This window comes from Gigantopelta aegis, chromosome 5, assembly GCF_016097555.1.
Source record: "Gigantopelta aegis isolate Gae_Host chromosome 5, Gae_host_genome, whole genome shotgun sequence".
In the NCBI taxonomy this organism is placed as follows: Eukaryota; Metazoa; Mollusca; class Gastropoda; order Neomphalida; family Peltospiridae; genus Gigantopelta; species Gigantopelta aegis.
Window position 1 is genome coordinate 40,591,507 of NC_054703.1, and position 22,030 is coordinate 40,613,536.

A 22,030-nucleotide genomic window follows, 5' to 3' on the forward strand; every position below is an offset into this window, starting at 1 on the left:
TCCTACACATTCACACAAGACATTATTTACCAAACTGATACCAATCCTACACATTCACACAAGACATTATTTACCAAACTGATACCAATCCTACACATTCACCAAGACAATATTTACCAAACTACTACCAATCCTATACATTCACCAAGACAATATTTACCAAACTACTACCAATCCTACACATTCACCCAAGACATTATTTACCAAACTGATACCAATCCTACACATTTACCAAGACAATATTTACCAAACTACTACCAATCCTACACATTCACACAAGACATTATTTACCAAACTGATACCAATCCTACACATTCACACAAGACATTATTTACCAAACTAACACCAATCCTACACATTCACACAAGACATTATTTACCAAACTGATACCAATCCTACACATTCACACAAGACATTATTTACCAAACTGATACCAATCCTACACATTCACCAAGACAATATTTACCAAACTACTACCAATCCTACACATTCACACAAGACATTATTTACCAAACTACTACCAATCCTACACATTCACACAAGACATTATTTACCAAACTGATACCAATCCTACACATTCACACAAGACATTATTTACCAAACTGATACCAATCCTACACATTCACCAAGACAATATTTACCAAACTACTACCAATCCTATACATTCACCAAGACAATATTTACCAAACTACTACCAATCCTACACATTCACACAAGACATTATTTACCAAACTGATACCAATCCTACACATTCACACAAGACATTATTTACCAAACTGATACCAATCCTACACATTCACCAAGACAATATTTACCAAACTACTACCAATCCTACACATTCACACAAGACATTATTTACCAAACTGATACCAATCCTACACATTCACACAAGACATTATTTACCAAACTGATACCAATCCTACACATTCACACAAGACATTATTTACCACACTACTACCAACCCTACACATTCACACAAGTCATTATTTACCAAACTGATAGCAATCCTACACATTCACACAAGACATTATTTACCAAACTACTACCAATCCTACACATTCACACAAGACATTATTTACCAAACTGATACCAATCCTACACATTCACACAAGACATTATTTACCAAACTGATACCAATCCTACACATTCACACAAGACATTATTTACCACACTACTACCAACCCTACACATTCACCCAAGTCATTATTTACCAAACTGATACCAATCCTACACATTAACCAAGACATTATTTACCAAACTGCTACCAATCCCACACATTCACACAAGACATTATTTACCAAACTACTACCAGTCCTACACATTCACACAAGACATTATTTACCAAACTGATACCAATCCTACACATTCACACAAGTCATTATTTACCAAACTGATACCAATCCTACACATTCACCAAGACATTATTTACCAAACTGCTACCAATCCCACACATTCACACAAGACATTATTTACCAAACTACTACCAATCCTACACATTCACACAAGACATACTTTACCAAACTGATACCAATCCTACACATTCACACAAGACATTATTTACCAAACTGCTACCAATCCTACACATTCACCAAGACAATATTTACCAAACTGATACCAATCCTACACATTCACACAAGACATTATTTACCACACTGATACCAATCCTACACATTCACACAAGACATTATTTACCAAACTGATACCAATCCCACACATTCACACAAGACATTATTTACCAAACTGATACCAATCCTACACATTCACACAAGACATTATTTACCAAACTAACACCAATCCTACACATTCACACAAGACATTATTTACCAAACTGATACCAATCCTACACATTCACACAAGACATTATTTACCAAACTGATACCAATCCTACACATTCACCAAGACAATATTTACCAAACTACTACCAATCCTACACATTCACACAAGACATTATTTACCAAACTACTACCAATCCTACACATTCACACAAGACATTATTTACCAAACTGATACCAATCCTACACATTCACACAAGACATTATTTACCAAACTGATACCAATCCTACACATTCACCAAGACAATATTTACCAAACTACTACCAATCCTATACATTCACCAAGACAATATTTACCAAACTACTACCAATCCTACACATTCACACAAGACATTATTTACCAAACTGATACCAATCCTACACATTCACACAAGACATTATTTACCAAACTGATACCAATCCTACACATTCACCAAGACAATATTTACCAAACTACTACCAATCCTACACATTCACACAAGACATTATTTACCAAACTGATACCAATCCTACACATTCACACAAGACATTATTTACCAAACTGATACCAATCCTACACATTCACACAAGACATTATTTACCACACTACTACCAACCCTACACATTCACACAAGTCATTATTTACCAAACTGATAGCAATCCTACACATTCACACAAGACATTATTTACCAAACTACTACCAATCCTACACATTCACACAAGACATTATTTACCAAACTGATACCAATCCTACACATTCACACAAGACATTATTTACCAAACTGATACCAATCCTACACATTCACACAAGACATTATTTACCACACTACTACCAACCCTACACATTCACCCAAGTCATTATTTACCAAACTGATACCAATCCTACACATTAACCAAGACATTATTTACCAAACTGCTACCAATCCCACACATTCACACAAGACATTATTTACCAAACTACTACCAGTCCTACACATTCACACAAGACATTATTTACCAAACTGATACCAATCCTACACATTCACACAAGTCATTATTTACCAAACTGATACCAATCCTACACATTCACCAAGACATTATTTACCAAACTGCTACCAATCCCACACATTCACACAAGACATTATTTACCAAACTACTACCAATCCTACACATTCACACAAGACATACTTTACCAAACTGATACCAATCCTACACATTCACACAAGACATTATTTACCAAACTGCTACCAATCCTACACATTCACCAAGACAATATTTACCAAACTGATACCAATCCTACACATTCACACAAGACATTATTTACCACACTGATACCAATCCTACACATTCACACAAGACATTATTTACCAAACTGATACCAATCCCACACATTCACACAAGACATTATTTACCAAACTGATACCAATCCTACACATTCACACAAGACATTATTTACCAAACTGATACCAATCCTACACATTCACACAAGACATTATTTACCAAACTGATACCAATCCTACACATTCACACAAGACATTATTTACCAAACTGATACCAATCCTACACATTCACACAAGACATTATTGACCAAACTACTACCAATCCCACACATTCACACAAGACATTATTTACCAAACTACTACCAGTCCTACACATTCACACAAGACATTATTTACCAAACTGATACCAATCCTACACATTCACACAAGTCATTATTTACCAAACTGATACCAATCCTACACATTCACACAAGACATTATTTACCAAACTACTACCAATCCTACACATTCACACAAGACATTATTTACCAAACTGATACCAATCCTACACATTCACACAAGACATAATTTACCAAACTGATACCAATCCTACACATTCACACAAGACATTATTTACCAAACTGCTACCAATCCTACACATTCACCAAGACAATATTTACCAAACTGATACCAATCCTACACATTCACACAAGACATTATTTACCACACTGATACCAATCCTACACATTCACACAAGACATTATTTACCAAACTGATACCAATCCCACACATTCACACAAGACATTATTTACCAAACTGATACCAATCCTACACATTCACACAAGACATTATTTACCAAACTGATACCAATCCTACACATTCACCAAGACATTATTTGCCAAACTGATACCAATCCTACACATTCACCAAGACATTATTTGCCAAACTGATACCAATCCTACACATTCACCAAGACATTATTTACCAAACTGCTACCAATCCCACACATTCACACAAGACATTATTTACCAAACTACTACCAATCCTACACATTCACACAAGACATACTTTACCAAACTGATACCAATCCTACACATTCACACAAGACATTATTTACCAAACTGCTACCAATCCTGCACATTCACCAAGACAATATTTACCAAACTGATACCAATCCTACACATTCACACAAGACATTATTTACCACACTGATACCAATCCTACACATTCACACAAGACATTATTTACCAAACTGATACCAATCCTACAAGACATTAATTACCAAACTCCTACCAATCCTACACATTCACACAAGACATTATTTACCAAACTGATACCAATCCTACACATTCACACAAGACATTATTTACCAAACTGATACCAATCCTACACATTCACACAAGACATTATTGACCAAACTACTACCAGTCCTACACATTCACACAAGACATTATTTACCAAACTGATACCAATCCTACACATTCACACAAGACATTATTTACCAAACTGATACCAATCCTACACATTCACACAAGACATTATTTACCAAACTACTACCAGTCCTACACATTCACACAAGACATTATTTACCAAACTACTACCAATCCTACACATTCACACAAGACATTATTTACCAAACTGATACCAATCCTACACATTCACACAAGACATAATTTACCAAACTGATACCAATCCTACACATTCACCAAGACATTATTTACCAAACTGATACCAATCCTACACATTCACAGAAGACATTATTTACCAAACTGATACCAATCCTACACATTCACCCAAGACATTATTTACCAAACTGATACCAATCCTACACATTCACCAAGACATTATTTGCCAAACTGATACCAATCCTACACATTCACAGAAGACATTATTTACCAAACTGATACCAATCCTACACATTCACCCAAGACATTATTTACCACACTACTACCAACCCTACACATTCACACAAGACATTATTTACCAAACTGATACCAATCCTACACATTCACAGAAGACATTATTTACCACACTGATACCAATCCTACACATTCACACAAGACATTATTTACCACACTACTACCAATCCTACACATTCACACAAGACATTATTTACCAAACTACTACCAATCCTACACATTCACACAAGACATTATTTACCAAACTACTACCAATCCTACACATTCACACAAGACATTATTTACCAAACTGATACCAATCCTACACATTCACACAAGACATTATTTACCAAACTGATACCAATCCTACACATTCACACAAGACATTATTTACCAAACTGATACCAATCCTACACATTCACACAAGACATTATTTACCAAACTGATACCAATCCTACACATTCACACAAGACATTATTTACCGATTGGAAACATGCCCGCTATAAAATTGGGGGTAATTTAAGACCAATTGCATTTGTGGCGATAATTTCCAACTCTAATGGTCGTGCGTGACAGGGCAATGGCCGTGTTGTACTTTTATAATAGTCTTTATCAGGCAACATCATCACGTCAGCCTCGAATGAACATATCAAGAGGCAGGCATGAAATGTCATATAACATCATCTTTCGCATTTCCTGCAGATTCACGCCCCCCCCCCCCCCCCCCCCCCCAGTCCATATAAGAAGCCTTTCTCATTCTTAATCCAATTATTCCCATGTTAACTGCATCATGTTTAAATAAAAATGTTTTTGATTCATAATATATTTATATATGCATTCCTGTCTGTACAAAACATTTGGTTTGTTTAACGACACCACTAGAGCACATTGATTTATTAATCATCATTCCTGTCTGTACAAAACATTTGGTTTGTTTCACGACACCACTAGAGCACATTGATTTATTAATCATCATTCCTGTCTGTACAAAACATTTGGTTTGTTTAATGACACCACTAGAGCACATTGATTTATTAATCATCAGCTATTGCAAGTCAAGGAGCGGCACGTAGGCTAGTGGTAAAGAATTCGCTTGATGTGCGGTCGTTCTGGGATCGGTCCCCGTCGGTGGACCCATTTGGCTACTTCTCGTTCCAGCCAGTGTTCCACAACTGGTGTAACAAAGACTGTGGTATGTGCTATCCTGTCTGTGGGATGGTGTATATAAAAGATCCCTTGCTGCTAATGGGAAAGAGTAGCTCATGAAGTGGCGACAGCGGGTTTCCTCTCTCAATACCTGTGTGGTCCTTAACCATATGTCCGATGCCATATAGCCATAAATAAAATGTGTTGAGTGCATCATTAAATAAAACATTTCCTTCATATGTGTACATGTATGTCTGAATTAGTCACACACTTTCCCTTTCTTTTTCTCATTTTCAATCCCAATCTCTTTGCACCCTCGGTCTTTCCTTCTATAAGGCTGACTCCATCTCTCTCACCCCTCGTCACTTCCCTTGAGACTAGTTTTAGGATAGTAATTTTAGAGAGAGAGAGAGAGAGAGAGAGAGAGAGAGAGAGAGAGAGAGAGAGAGAGAGAGAGAGAGAGAGAGAGAGAGAGAGAGAGAGAGAGAGAGAGAGAGAGAGAGATGGGGGGGGGGGGGGGGAGAGGTGGTTTGCTACACACATTTCTGAGATTGCTATACAATCCTAAAATGTTAAATAGTAGTTTCTGATTTACATATTTAAAACAAAAAGTTCCCTGGAAAATGGTTAGAATCATATGTTGTTCCACAAGACACAATAAGTGTGATAATAAGTGGCAAACAGCTTCAGGTTAATATGTGCAACATTGGCTACAGTGACAGAGAAAGATGTCCACATATTCTCTTCACTGGCGTCAACCCTTTATTGCCCGTCATCCGAGGTGTATGCTGTACATGTATATGCTGTGTGATGAGAATGGTTAAGATCCAGCAGCGATCTGTTGAGACAAACTGAGTGTGACAGGAATGGCCAAGGAGCCAGTGTAGAGAATTAACATTACATATCCAATAACTCAGGTTCGAGCTATTGATCTCAACACAACAGCAGCATTTCTTAGCATGAACATCACATGTAGCAGGAATAAAATGTCAAGTACTTGTAGGATTCTAGGAAAAGACAACAGCATTTCTTAGAATGAAAGTTTAAGTTAAAAGCATTTTTAGCACCACATAATAGAATGTCAAGTATTGTTTAGGATTCAGGAAAAGAAACCACTAGAGCAAACTGATTAATTAGGAAAATCATCAGCATTGGATGTCAAACTGTTGGTAATTCTGTAGGATTAGTCATCAGACAAAGCAAAGCACCGCATAGCAGGAATAGAATGTCAAGCTATAATTAATCATCAGCTATAGCAGGAATGAATGTCAAGATGTAGGAAAAAACTGCATAGCAGGAATAGAATGTTTGTAATCTAGGAAAAGACAACAGCACTTAGTCATCAGAAGAACCCGCTACTAATTAATCATCAGCTATTGGATGTCAAACTGTTGGTAATTCTGACACGTAGTCATCAGAAGAAACCCGCTATAATTAATCATCAGCTATTGGATGTCAAACTGTTGGTAATTCTGACACGTAGTCATCAGAGGAAACCCGCTATAATTAATCATCAGCTATTGGATGTCAAACTGTTGGTAATTCTGACTTGTAGTCATCAGAAGAAACCCGCTATAATTAATCATCAGCTATTGGATGTCAAACTGTTGGTAATTCTGACACGTAGTCATCAGAAGAAACCCGCTATAATTAATCATCAGCTATTGGATGTCAAACTGTTGGTAATTCTGACTTGTAGTCATCAGAAGAAACCCGCTATAATTAATCATCAGCTATTGGATGTCAAACTGTTGGTAATTCTGACTTGTAGTCATCAGAAGAAACCCGCTATAATTAATCATCAGCTATTGGATGTCAAACTGTTGGTAATTCTGACACGTAGTCATCAGAAGAAACCCGCTATAATTAATCATCAGCTATTGGATGTCAAACTGTTGGTAATTCTGACACGTAGTCATCAGAAGAAACCCGCTATAATTAATCATCAGCTATTGGATGTCAAACTGTTGGTAATTCTGACACGTAGTCATCAGAAGAAACCCGCTATAATTAATCATCAGCTATTGGATGTCAAACTGTTGGTAATTCTGACACGTAGTCATCAGAAGAAACCCGCTATAATTAATCATCAGCTAGTGGATGTCAAACTGTTGGTAATTCTGACACGTAGTCATCAGAAGAAACCCGCTATAATTAATCATCAGCTATTGGATGTCAAACTGTTGGTAATTCTGACACGTAGTCATCAGAAGAAACCCGCTATAATTAATCATCAGCTAGTGGATGTCAAACTGTTGGTAATTCTGACACGTAGTCATCAGAAGAAACCCGCTATAATTAATCATCAGCTATTGGATGTCAAACTGTTGGTAATTCTGACACGTAGTCATCAGAAGAAACCCGCTATAATTAATCATCAGCTAGTGGATATCAAACTGTTGGTAATTCTGACACGTAGTCATCAGAAGAAACCCGCTATAATTAATCATCAGCTAGTGGATGTCAAACTGTTGGTAATTCTGACACGTAGTCATCAGAAGAAACCCGCTATAATTAATCATCAGCTAGTGGATGTCAAACTGTTGGTAATTCTGACACGTAGTCATCAGAAGAAACCCGCTATAATTAATCATCAGCTAGTGGATGTCAAACTGTTGGTAATTCTGACACGTAGTCATCAGAAGAAACCCGCTATAATTAATCATCAGCTATTGGATGTCAAACTGTTGGTAATTCTGACACGTAGTCATCAGAAGAAACCCGCTATAATTAATCATCAGCTATTGGATGTCAAACTGTTGGTAATTCTGACTCGTAGTCATCAGAAGAAACCCGCTATAATTAATCATCAGCTATTGGATGTCAAACTGTTGGTAATTCTGACTCGTAGTCATCAGAAGAAACCCGCTATAATTAATCATCAGCTATTGGATGTCAAACTGTTGGTAATTCTGACACGTAGTCATCAGAAGAAACCCGCTATAATTAATCATCAGCTATTGGATGTCAAACTGTTGGTAATTCTGACACGTAGTCATCAGAAGAAACCCGCTATAATTAATCATCAGCTATTGGATGTCAAACTGTTGGTAATTCTGACACGTAGTCATCAGAAGAAACCCGCTACATTTTCTATTAGCAGCAAAGGATCTTTTATATGCACTTTCCCAAAGACAGGACAGCACATACCACGGCCTTTGACCAGTTGTGGTGCACTGGTTTAATTGAGAAAAAACTCAATTAGTTGAATGGATCCACTGAGGTAGTTTGATCCTGCAACACAAGCACCTACAGCGAGCACTCAACTGACTGGGCCCCTTTTTAGAATGAAGATAGCACAGCATAAATAAAATATCATTTAGGATACGAGCAAAGACAACACGAAAACACTGGTTATGACATGTCAGCACTTTAAAAAAAAAACTATATTGGGTGGGACATATGGTAAAGCGCTAGCTTGATGCACAGTCAGTTTGGGATCGATCCCCGTTGGTAGGCCAATTGGGGTTTTTCTCGTTCCAGCCAGTTCACCTGGTATATCAAAGGCCATGGTACATGTATGTGCTATTTTGTCTATGGAAATGTGCTCTAGTGGTGTCATTAAACAAAACTAACTTTTTAAACTCTCTATATAGACAGCTCAAGTTAGATGAGGTGTCCAAGACAGCGTGCTTGAACTTTACTTGAAATAGGCATCAAAATAAATATAAACAAACAAGCTAGCTTCTCAATTGATATATTAAAGGCTATACAGTAAACCAAAAATTAAAAATGTTAAAAATACCAAGCTGCTAATGGGAAAATGTACGGTAGCAGGTTTCTTCTGTTTCAAATGTACGGTAGCAGGTTTCTTCTGTTTCAAATGTACGGTAGCAGGTTTCTTCTGTTTCAAATGTACGGTAGCAGGTTTCTTCTGTTTCAAATGTACGGTAGCAGGTTTCTTCTGTTTCAAATGTACGGTAGCAGGTTTCTTCTGTTTCAAATGTACGGTAGCAGGTTTCTTCTGTTTCAAATGTACGGTAGCAGGTTTCTTCTGTTTCAAATGTACGGTAGCAGGTTTCTTCTGTTTCAAATGTACGGTAGCAGGTTTCTTCTGTTTCAAATGTACGGTAGCAGGTTTCTTCTGTGTCACAATGACCACATGTCTGACATCTAACAGCCAGTAATTGATAGACAATGTGCACCGGTCATTAAACAAAACAAACGTTTTAACTCTCTAACAGCCAGTAATTGATAGACAATGTGCACCGGTCATTAAACAAAACAAACGTTTTAACTCTCTAAACAGCCAGTAATTGATCGACAATGCGCACCGGTCATTAAACAAAACAAACGTTTTAACTCTCTAACAGCCAGTAATTGATAGACAATGCGCACCAGTCATTAAACAAAACAAACGTTTTAACTCTCTAACAGCCAGTAATTGATAGACAATGCGCACCGGTCATTAACATTTTAACTCTCTAACAGCCAGTAATTGATAGACAATGTGCACCAGTCATTAACGTTTTAACTCTCTAACAGCCAGTAATTGATCGACAATGCGCACCAGTCATTAAACAAAACAAACGTTTTAACTCTCTAAACAGCCAGTAATTGATAGACAATGCGCACCGGTCATTAAACAAAACAAACATTTTAACTCTCTAACAGCCAGTAATTGATCGACAATGCGCACCGGTCATTAAACAAAACAAACATTTTAACTCTCTAACAGCCAGTAATTGATCGACAATTTGCACCAGTCATTAAACAAAACAAACGTTTTAACTCTCTAACAGCCAGTAATTGATAGACAATGCGCACTCATTAAACAAAACAAACGTTTTAACTCTCTAACAGCCAGTAATTGATAGACAATGCGCACCGGTCATTAAACAAAACAAACGTTTTAACTCTCTAACAGCCAGTAATTGATAGACAATGCGCACCGGTCATTAAACAAAACAAACGTTTTAACTCTCTAACAGCCAGTAATTGATAGACAATGCGCACCGGTCATTAAACAAAACAAACGTTTTAACTCTCTAACAGCCAGTAATTGATAGACAATGCGCACCGGTCATTAAACAAAACAACGTTTTAACTCTCTAACAGCCAGTAATTGATAGACAATGCGCACCGGTCATTAAACAAAACAACGTTTTAACTCTCTAACAGCCAGTAATTGATCGACAATGCGCACCGGTCATTAAACAAAACAAACGTTTTAACTCTCTAACAGCCAGTAATTGATCGACAATGCGCACCGGTCATTAAACAAAACAAACGTTTTAAACTCTCTAACAGCCAGTAATTGATAGACAATGCGCACTGGTCATTAAACAAAACAACGTTTTAACTCTCTAACAGCCAGTAATTGATAGACAATGTGCACCAGTCATTAACGTTTTAACTCTCTAACAGCCAGTCATTGATAGACAATGTGCACCAGTCATTAACGTTTTAACTCTCTAACAGCCAGTAATTGATAGACAATGTGCACCGGTCATTAAACAAAACAAACGTTTTAACTCTCTAACAGCCAGTAATTGATCGACAATGCGCACCGGTCATTAAACAAAACAAACGTTTTAAACTCTCTAACAGCCAGTAATTGATAGACAATGTGCACCGGTCATTAAACAAAACAAACGTTTTAACTCTCTAACAGACAGGGATCCCAAAATGCTAATAAATTAACCAAAAACAGAAAATGTCTTGTAATGCATCTTCATCTAATATGTTGTACAAATTGCAATGCAAATTGAATGTCGTAGTTATGGAGATTATATGCAAAAAGAAAAAAACACAAAAAACTCACACTAGTTGTTTAAAAGCTCATGCACAAGCATGTAGGTATAGTTCACTCAAATGGACCTGCAAATCTTGTTCCTCTAATGCCTCCCTAGTGTAAACTCAGCGATTAAATTACACAATGAAAATGCATGCCCATTCCCCACTGCATTAATGCATATAGCAATTCTGCTGTGATTTCCTCCCACCAGTTAAAAGTACCAGATTCGAAAACGGCTGTGAAAACCTTATTGACTTCGTAATGGCTACATGTAAGTATGATGATCCCATATGATCCCACAATGCAAGTGTGTTTCCATTTCCATTGCATTAAGAGCTATTCTGTTGTGATTTCCTCCAACTAGTTGAGAGCCCCGTTTCCGAACCTAGCTGACGGAAAGGAATTGACTATGTAATGACTACTTGTAAGTAATGATCCCACAATGCATGTCAAATGCCAATTCCACTGCATAAACATTTATTCTGCTGTGACTTCCTCCATCCAGTTCAAAGAACCGGCTTAGACTTATTGACTTAATGATGACTTGCAGTAAGAAATGATTCCCCAAACGGCTGTGGTCTTAATTCTATAATATTATATATACAACTATTCTGCTGCAACTTCCTCCAACCTATTCAAAGAACCTGCTCTGATTACATGTGGCTGTCAAAATGTTATTGACACTGTAGCAGGTGATTGTAAGTAATGATTTCAAGATGCATATCTGTGTGCTCACAATTTCATTGCAATTCATAGCAATTCTGCTGTGAATTCCTCCAACATATTCAAAGAACCTGCTCTGATTACATGTGGCTGTCAAAATGTTATTGACACTGTAGCAGGTGATTGTAAGTAATGATTTCAAGATGCATATCTGTGTGCTCACAATTTCATTGCAATTCATAGCAATTCTGCTGTGAATTCCTCCAACATATTCAAAGAACCTGCTCTGATTACATGTGGCTGTCAAAATGTTATTGACACTGTAGCAGGTGATTGTAAGTAATGATTTCAAGATGCATATCTGTGTGCTCACAATTTCATTGCAATTCATAGCAATTCTGCTGTGAATTCCTCCAACATATTCAAAGAACCTGCTCTGATTACATGTGGCTGTCAAAATGTTATTGACACTGTAGCAGGTGATTGTAAGTAATGATTTCAAGATGCATATCTGTGTGCTCCCAATTTCATTGCAATTCATAGCAATTCTGCTGTGAATTCCTCCAACATATTCAAAGAACCTGCTCTGATTACATGTGGCTGTCAAAATGTTATTGACTCTGTATAGTAGGTGATTGTAAGTAATGATTTCAAGATGCATTTGCAATCTTATTAAATAGCTGGTAACAACCTTGTAACAACCTTGCGACAACCGCGTAACTACCGTGTTTTGAGCTAGTATTTGGAACCTTTTTACAACCATGCGACTAGCTTGTTGCAAGCTTTTCTTGCTTGCTTGCAACTAGGTTGTAGCAAGCTTGCCACACGCTTGTGAATACCTTGCAGGAAGCTTGCGCAAGTATGCAGCAAACTTGCAAAATGAAAACATGCTTGCATAGAGCTAGCGAGTTGAAGATATGCATGCAGGAAGCATGCAGAAATTATTTTAGCTTGCAAAATGAAAATATGCATGCGGGAAGCTTGCAGAATTACTGACTACCTTATGCGAGCTAAATGTTAGCTTGCAAATAGCTTGCATTGCTTGTACAACCTTGTAACAAGGTTGTAACTACCTTGCGACAACCTTGCCACAAGCGTGCATTTTTATCTGCTGTGAATTCCTCCAACATATTCAAAGAACCTGCTCTGATTACATGTGGCTGTCAAAATGTTATTGACACTGTAGCAGGTTATTGTAAGTAATGATTTCAAGATGCATATCTGTGTGCTCACAAATTCATTGCAATTCATAGCAATTCTGCTGTGAATTCCTCCAACATATTCAAAGAGCCTGCTCTGATTACATGTGGCTGTCAAAATGTTATTGACACTGTAGCAGGTGATTGTAAGTAATGATTTCAAAATGCATATCTGTGTGCTCCCAATTCCATTGAAATTCATAGCAATTCTGCTGCGAATTCCTCCCTTGTGTTCAAAGCATCAGCTCTGATTGTGACTGTCAGAATGGTATTGACTTTGTAGTGGATAACAGTAAGTAATGATTTCAAAATGCATATCTGTGTGCTCCCAATTGCATTGCAATTCATAGCAATTCTGCTGTGACTTCCTCCCTCCAGTTCAGAGCTCCATCTCTGATTGTGGCTGTCTGCAGAACCGTATTGACTTTGTAATAGCTACTTGCAGGCAGTGGTCCCATCTTTAATAGGAATAAGCTGCCTGGCCTGGCAAGGCGAATAATTTCTCTTTCAGCAGTGACAAGAAAATCTGGTGAATTATAGTCCTCCATTGAAATAATTTTAATTGCAAGTAGAGATGTGTTCAGTAATAAGTTGGGCTGTCAAAGTAAAACATTTTTGATTGCCAAAAGTTTGTGAGTTGCGGTCTGCTGTTAAAATAAACCATTTGTTGGTTTAATTTGGTGTTTTATACAGTGCACAAATCAACAATAAAACCAACTATAGACACAGATATGTAGATGAGATGTGTTAAACTAAAAGTGTGTTTTTGTTTAACGATACCACTAGAGTATGCTGATTTATTAATCATTGGCCATTGGATGTCACACATTTGGTAATTTCTAGTTTTATAGTAGTGTCGTATATTTCCGGTTTGACGAAAATGGCCGAATTAAATCTCATGGAAATTAAGAATATTTACAGTCTATTTTTGTGCACTTTTTGGCGAGGTATGGATGCTTTTGTACATTTATTTTACATTTATTACAACCATCACAAGCTAAAAGCAATTAAGTGTTTTGGTGTTTCGTTGTAATGAACACTGTCAATAACGTGTAAAGTACCGTAAACTACCGATTGACAATTTTTTATAGGTGATCGCTCGACATTTTTATAAGATGTTTTTCCCTCTTGTTATGTATAATGTGCACCCCCATTTTTAACCTGTATTTTTTGGGGAAAAAAGTGCACATAATACATGGGAAAATACAATAGATAAAAACTGTCCTTCCTTGCATTGAGTTTAAAACTAACATACATACACTCTGGGTGGGAGCCGGTATCTGGATATGAACCCAGTACCTAGCTACTATCTTTAAACATTTAGAGCACTCTTACCTTATATAAGGGATGGACGTAGCCCAATGATAATATGCTCACTTGATGCGCAGTCGGTTTAGGATCGATCCTCGACGGTGGGCCTGTTGGGCTATTTCTTGCTCTAGCCAGTGCACTGGTATACCAAAGGCCATAGTATGTGCAATCCTGTCTGTGGGATGGTGCATATAAAAGATCCTTTGCTACTAATGGAAAAATGTACCTGGTTTCCTCTCTAAGACTATGTTAAAATTTGTTTAAAGTCCAATAGCCGATGATTAATAAATCAATATGCTCTAGTGGTGTCGTTAAGCAAAACATTGTTTTTTTCTTACCTTATATAGGACAGCTTCGCATAATCAAATCCTTCAACTTCCTTCACTTCTTCGCGATCTTTGTCCTTCCGGTAACTTCCTTTCCGCCGAAAAGAGAACCGATTTACCGAGATACGCTCCATAGCAAGTACAGTAATTCCCACAAAGCGCCGACGTCGAACGATTATTTCCGAATCCAACGAACAGGAAAAACTCTTACAAACGAGTTAACAGCAGTAGACGATAGTTTATGTATGTCAAAGATAGAATCGATTTAGCTGTGTGGTTTGATTATACTGAAGTAATTCAGAAATAAGGTTATTTTGTCAAGTTTAACAACAGATCTGAAGGATCAATATGTTAGCTTCAGTATTTGCTAAATATCCTTAAAGGTTTGTTATGTATTAAAAAAAAGTTGTATCCTTAAATGTTTGTTATGTATCCTTGTAAATCTATGTATCCCTGGATGTATGTTGGCACAGATGCTTAAAGGTTAGCTATGTATCCTAGAAATGGATATATCCTTCAAAGTTAAATATATATATATATATCCTTTAAACTTTGTATATCCTTCAAATATGCTAGCACAAATCCTTAAACATTTATGAGAAATTTTCTAAGAATATTTGTGAAAGTTCAACCAATATTTCTTGCTATTAATAATTCTTCAAAAGTTCCTTAGCACACAAGATTGTTAAAAGCTCATTAATATGAAACCCTGAAAGTTAGATAATAGAAATAGTTCAACATCTGCTGGGCAGGAGACCTTCAAAATGCACAGACGTAAATCCTGGAATCCTGAAAAATTCAGTAACACTGATCCTTGCAGATTTTCTATATGAATGTTAAAGATTTAACAGGACAGCTCCTTGAATAAGCGTTACAAATCCTCAGATGTTAGTTAGTACAGATCAGTGGAGTTGGAGAGTTCACACCAATAATTATATTAAGAGTTGACGAAAAACACACTTCGTAAACAGAGTAAGGTCCACCAAGTTAAGGTGATATTGAAATTTCCAAATATCTTTTGGTATTTCCAATCGAATGCATTGCTGCATGAAAGAAAAACAGAAATAGATGAAACATGTAATCACTGACATGTGACTTTAATAATATACGTCACAAATAACAGAATGTCAATGTTAATAACATGAAGACTGCATTAACTAGTGAAATTAATATGAAGGCCAATAATATGAAAAGTGTTTACAGGTACAACGACAAAGGTACTAATGATCGAGAAAGGTGCTAATGATTGAAAAAGGTGCTAATGATCGAGAAAGGTGCTAATGATTGAAAAAGGTGCTAATGATAATGATCGAGAAAGGTGCTAATGATCGAGAAAGGTGCTAATGAACGAGAAAGGTGCTAATGATCGAGAAAGGTGCTAATGATCGAGAAAGGTGCTAATGATAATGATCGAGAAAGGTGCTATAATGATCGAGAAAGGTGCTATAATGATCGAGAAAGGTGCTAATGATCGAGAAAGGTGCTAATGAATGAGAAAGGTGCTAATGATTGAGAAAGGTGCTATAATGATCGAGAAAGGTGCTAATGAACGAGAAAGGTGCTAATGATCGAGAAAGGTGCTAATGAATGAGAAAGGTGCTAATGATCGAGAAAGGTGCTAATGAATGAGAAAGGTGCTAATGAATGAGAAAGGTGCTAATGAACGAGAAAGGTACTAATGATCGAGAAAGGTGCTAATGAATGAGAAAGGTGCTAATGATCGAGAAAGGTACTAATGATCGAGAAAGGTACTAATGATCGAGAAAGGTGCTACAATAGAACAAAATCACTAGCAGATGTTAATACAAACACAGACATATATACAGGTATGTACACACATGCTAATGTATACAGCACAACAGTAAAAACAACCACCCACCCATAGATGGTTTTCTAAATTTAGTAATTATAGTACAAGGCACAATAATAAAGTCAACCACCCACCTATAGTTGGTTTTTGAGTAATTATAGTACAAGACACAATTATGAAATCAACCACTAACCCATAGTTGGTTTCTTAAAATAATTATAGTACAAAAAAAGTAAAGTTTGTTTTATTTAACGACGCCACTATAGCACATTGATTTTTTATCTGATCATTGGCTATTGGACGTCAAACATATGGTCATTCTGACACTGTTTCTAGAGGAAACCCGCTGTCACCACATAGGCTACTCTTTTATGACAGGCAGCAAAGGATCTTTTATTTGCGCTTCCCACAGGCAGGATAGCACAAACCATGGCCTTTGTTGAACCAGTTATGGATCACTGGTCGGTGCAAGTGGTTTACACCTACCCATTGAGCCTTGCGTATATATAGCAGGGCTTGAAATTCTTTGTGGCAGTGACAGCCACAGAGCTGAAGTGGTTGAGAAATAATTGGTCTTATAAGAAAAGAAAAAAAAAACACTATTAAATGTTGTTCATGTCAGCTGATAATGTAATGCATATAGCAGGGTTTGAAATTCTTAGTGGTAGTGACAGCCAATTTCAGTGGAAACAATTGGACTTACAAGAAAAGAAAAAAAAAAACACTTCTAAATGTTGTTCATGTCAGCTGACAAATGTACTGCATAATGCAGAGCTTGAAATTCTTTGTGGCAGTGACAGCCACAGAGCTGAAGTGGTTGAGAAATAATTGGTCTCATGAGAAAAAATAAAAAAAACACTATTAAATGTTGTTCATGTCAGCTGATAATATTTTTGTACTTCTAAATACAGGGATTGAAATTGTTCATGGTATTGTCAGACACAGAGTTGAAGTGGTTAAGAAACCATTGGTCTTATCAGAAAAGAAAAAACCCACTGTTAAATATTGTTCATATCAACTGACAATATGTTTGTACTTCACAGTACAGGGCTTGAAATTCTTTGTGGTAGTGACAGCCACAGACTTGCAGTGGAAACAATTAGATTTATAAGAAAAGAAAAGATAAACACTGCTAAATGTTGTTCATGTCAACTGACAAATGTACTGCATATAGCAGGGCTTGAAATTCTTTGTCATATAGTCAGCCACAAAGATACAGCAGTTAAGAAAACAATTGGTCTTATAAGAAAAGAAGAAGAAGAAGAAGAAGAAGAAGAAACACTGCTAAATGTTGTTCATGTCAACTGACAATATTTTTGTACTTCATAAAACAGGGCTTGAAAATCTTCATGGTATTGACAGTCAGAGAGTTGCAGTGGTTAAGAAATTTGGTTACTGGACAAAAAGAGTTTAAAATAATTCAACAATTCACAGACCGTGATTTACAACTGAAGTGTTAGATATCCGACAAGCTGAAGCCTGACATGACCTGTCAGGTAAAAGAATAAATAGTTCAAAGAATTAAACTTAAACCTGTCACTGACAATCTAATTATTACTTGGCAACTGTAATTTTGTAAACCCCCACCTCCACACAAAAACCCCCACCAACATACTTTAATTCTATTAAACGTGGCTGCCAATTTAGTAGGTTTTCATGCTTCTTGGAATCCAATTCTGAATCAGAAGTGATGACAGAATCTCAAAATATCTCTATAACATCATTTTTACCATTCCAATGGAATCATAATAGTTTTTTTCCAAATGCAATGCCCGTTAAATGACACATAATAATCCTGTTTTCTTGCAGCAGGTTCTAATTGGATGAAATCAATTCCTATTGCTAATAATGTTAATATTTAAGAATTGAACGTGAAAATATTTGAATTTCATGCTAGTATGAAACGCAAAACCGCTTTACACACTGTATGAATGGCGTAGCACATTCAATTCTTATAATTCCAAACACATAACCATGTCAATTAATGTAAAGCTCTTTAAAATAAAAAGTGAACTCTATTTTCCAACTATTTACTATTTTATTAACACGAAATTCATACTCAACATTAGTGGAATGAATCCCTATGGTGGTTCAGCTTTTTCCGTCAATAGCCGAATGAGAGAATGACAATGTTACAATCATTAATACAATTCATATTAATTTTTTGCATTAAATGTCAATACCAACTAGAAACATTTTGAATTCACTAGAAACATATAACGTAAGTAATTTTAATAACTTTTAACCTGTAATAAAAATGTCTGAAGCGACCTATTTTGTATGGTATAATTTATATGTGAAGTGGTTGGTGTATCAATATTTAACTACGAACTGTGTATGGGCGCCATTTTTTTATTACTGTCCAGATTTACCAATTACGACATTGAAATTACAGTTATCAAATTTTGAGTGTGTGAAAATTCCATGTGTTGATAGATTTGACATGGAGAAAGTGCTTTCAATGTTTCCGGAAATGGATGAAACAGGTGTGTCGCAAGTTTCTGTGTTTACAGGCCTTGTAATTGTGGAAGTGGCGACAACACAGGATGGTTTTGGCGTGTGTGTGACTTCAAGTGGTGTGACACAAGTATACGTGAAATTTGACAGTGCCATGCTCATGTTTCGTTTTTGGAAAGTGGAACATTCTCTGTTTTAGCTTCGAATTGAAGCTTCGTTCCTGTGGCCCGACATGTACATGATATGCCTAGTTTCAAAACCCGAGTCGTTTAAAGATAGTATCGCAGTGACGCGCAACCTATGTGCTGTGTACGTCATACTACAATGCGCGTTACTGCTAATGGTTGGCATGAACTGACTGAATTTTGTTTTTGAAATCGCTTTTGTAAAAGACCAAATTCCATTGGAATTATACACTTTTTGGGATCAGCAAAATAGATTTTTAGCTGTGGGATCACAGTGAGACAGATATTGTTTCACAGAATTTACCAATCCAAGGGTAAATTTGACAGCAGACGATTACTGTTTGATGTCTAAAAATAGAATCTCAAGGAAATTCCTCAGGGATTCCTTTGTTGACATAATTCATAAAGTAGTTCCGGCTATAAGCCAAAAATAGTGCTAAACTGAGATTCATGGTGCTATAGTATGAATGTCAGTTTTTATCATCACGTGATATGAATTTGAACAATCCAAGGGTTTATAACACAGGCATTTTTAGAGATTGGAATTATTTACTCATAAAACTGATATATAGAGGTTATTACCAGTGTTTTTCGGTATCGTCAATATCATATATTAGGAGTAAAAATTGTATTATGCGAGCCTCTGGCGAGCATAATACATTATTTTTATTCCTAATATATGATATTGACAATACCGAAATAAACGAGGGTAATAATCTCTTTATGATATAAGCTCAAGCTTAATACAACATGTTTTTGTAATTCCAGTCTGCCATTACTAGATATTCAAATGACGTAAGAATATGTGGCGCGCTGTATTTTTGAATGGAAATGATGTCAAACTCGAATGACGTAATTTTGGATGTCCTTACATCAAACTAAAGTTATGCCTAACGTTTTTTGTTTTCTGAATGCTGGACAGCTTTCAGTGTCAAATTGTCATTGAAATGTTTTTATTTGATGACTATGAATGCATACGTCAATCATGGAGAGTCACCCAAGTACGTTTGCTTAAATGTCAATAAACCTAATGCCAAGACCTCGACTAATTTACATCTAATTTGCAAAGTTATCAAATTCTTAAAGTATGTGTTAGTATGTCTTAAAGCAATGTATCAACACACCCAGGAAGTACATCAAGAAAATGGGAAGGGGGGGGGGGGGGGGGTGGACAGGGGTGTCACATACCATTCAAGAGATTTAATTAATGTTTTTATTAGCAACTGTCATTTTTGCTGAAAATTACAGTTCCATTTTTGGGGGTACCCTGCATTAGTTTCAACCTCTGGTATATACTGCATATTACTAAAGCTCATGACAAGTGAAAATTATTTCACTCGGGACATAAATTTGATAATAACTGGTAACTAATTTATTATCCTCTATGTAATCAACCCCTGCAATTACCCACAGCAACCAGCAATGCCCCAGTCATTACCGTGGAGTTTTCAATTACCCACAGCAATCAGCAATGCTCTGGACATTACCGTGGAGTTTTCAATTACCCACAGCAATCAGCAATGCTCTGGACATTACCATGGAGTTGTCAATTACCCACAGCAATCAGCAATGCCCTGGGCATTACCGTGGAGTTTTCAATCACCCACAGCAATCAGCAATGATCCGGACATTACTGTGGAGTTTTCAATCACCCACAGCAATCAGCAATGCTCCGGACATTACCGTGGAGTTTTCAATCACCCACAGCAATCAGCAATGATCCGGACATTACTGTGGAGTTTTCAATTACCCACAGCAATCAGTAATGCTCTGGACATTACCGTGGAGTTGTCAATCACCCACAGCAATCAGCAATGCTCCGGACATTACCGTGGAGTTGTCAATTACCCACAGCAATCAGCATTTGTAGTTTTAAGTTAACCTTTTGACAAAATTAATTACTCATTAGTGATTAATAAATAAATGTGCTACAGTGGTGTCATTAAACAAAACTAAACTTTAACTTATCATTACTGGATGATTTCCTTAACCCTAACACTAAACTTAACTTATCATTACTGGATGATTTCCTTAACCCTAACACTAAACTTTAACTTATCATTACTGTATGATTTTCTTAACCCTAACACTAAACTTAACTTATCATTACTGGATGATTATCTTAACCCTAACACTAAACTTAACTTATCATTACTGGATGATTTCTTTAACCCTAACACTAAACTTAACTTATCATTACTGGATGATTTCCTTAACCCTAACACTAAACTTAACTTATCATTACTGTATGATTTTCTTAACCCTAACAC

The 22,030-nt window shown here is 36.5% G+C and overlaps 1 protein-coding gene across 7 annotated transcripts in view; it reads right to left on the reverse strand.

Moving 5' to 3' along the window:
* LOC121373794 (NAD(P)H-hydrate epimerase-like) overlaps positions 1–22,030 on the reverse strand; it is a 318,467-nt gene that overhangs the window by 198,136 nt on the left and 98,301 nt on the right. For 4 of the 7 annotated variants that reach the window (XM_041500561.1, XM_041500559.1, XM_041500560.1 and 1 more), the window contains one exon: positions 15,321–16,351. The exons of the other annotated variants lie outside the window; for them this stretch is intronic. In XM_041500561.1, the coding sequence (XP_041356495.1) occupies positions 15,321–15,442 (122 nt within the window). In that variant the 5' untranslated portion in view covers positions 15,443–16,351. The remainder of the gene's footprint in view (positions 1–15,320; positions 16,352–22,030) is intronic. 7 annotated transcript variants of the gene reach the window in all.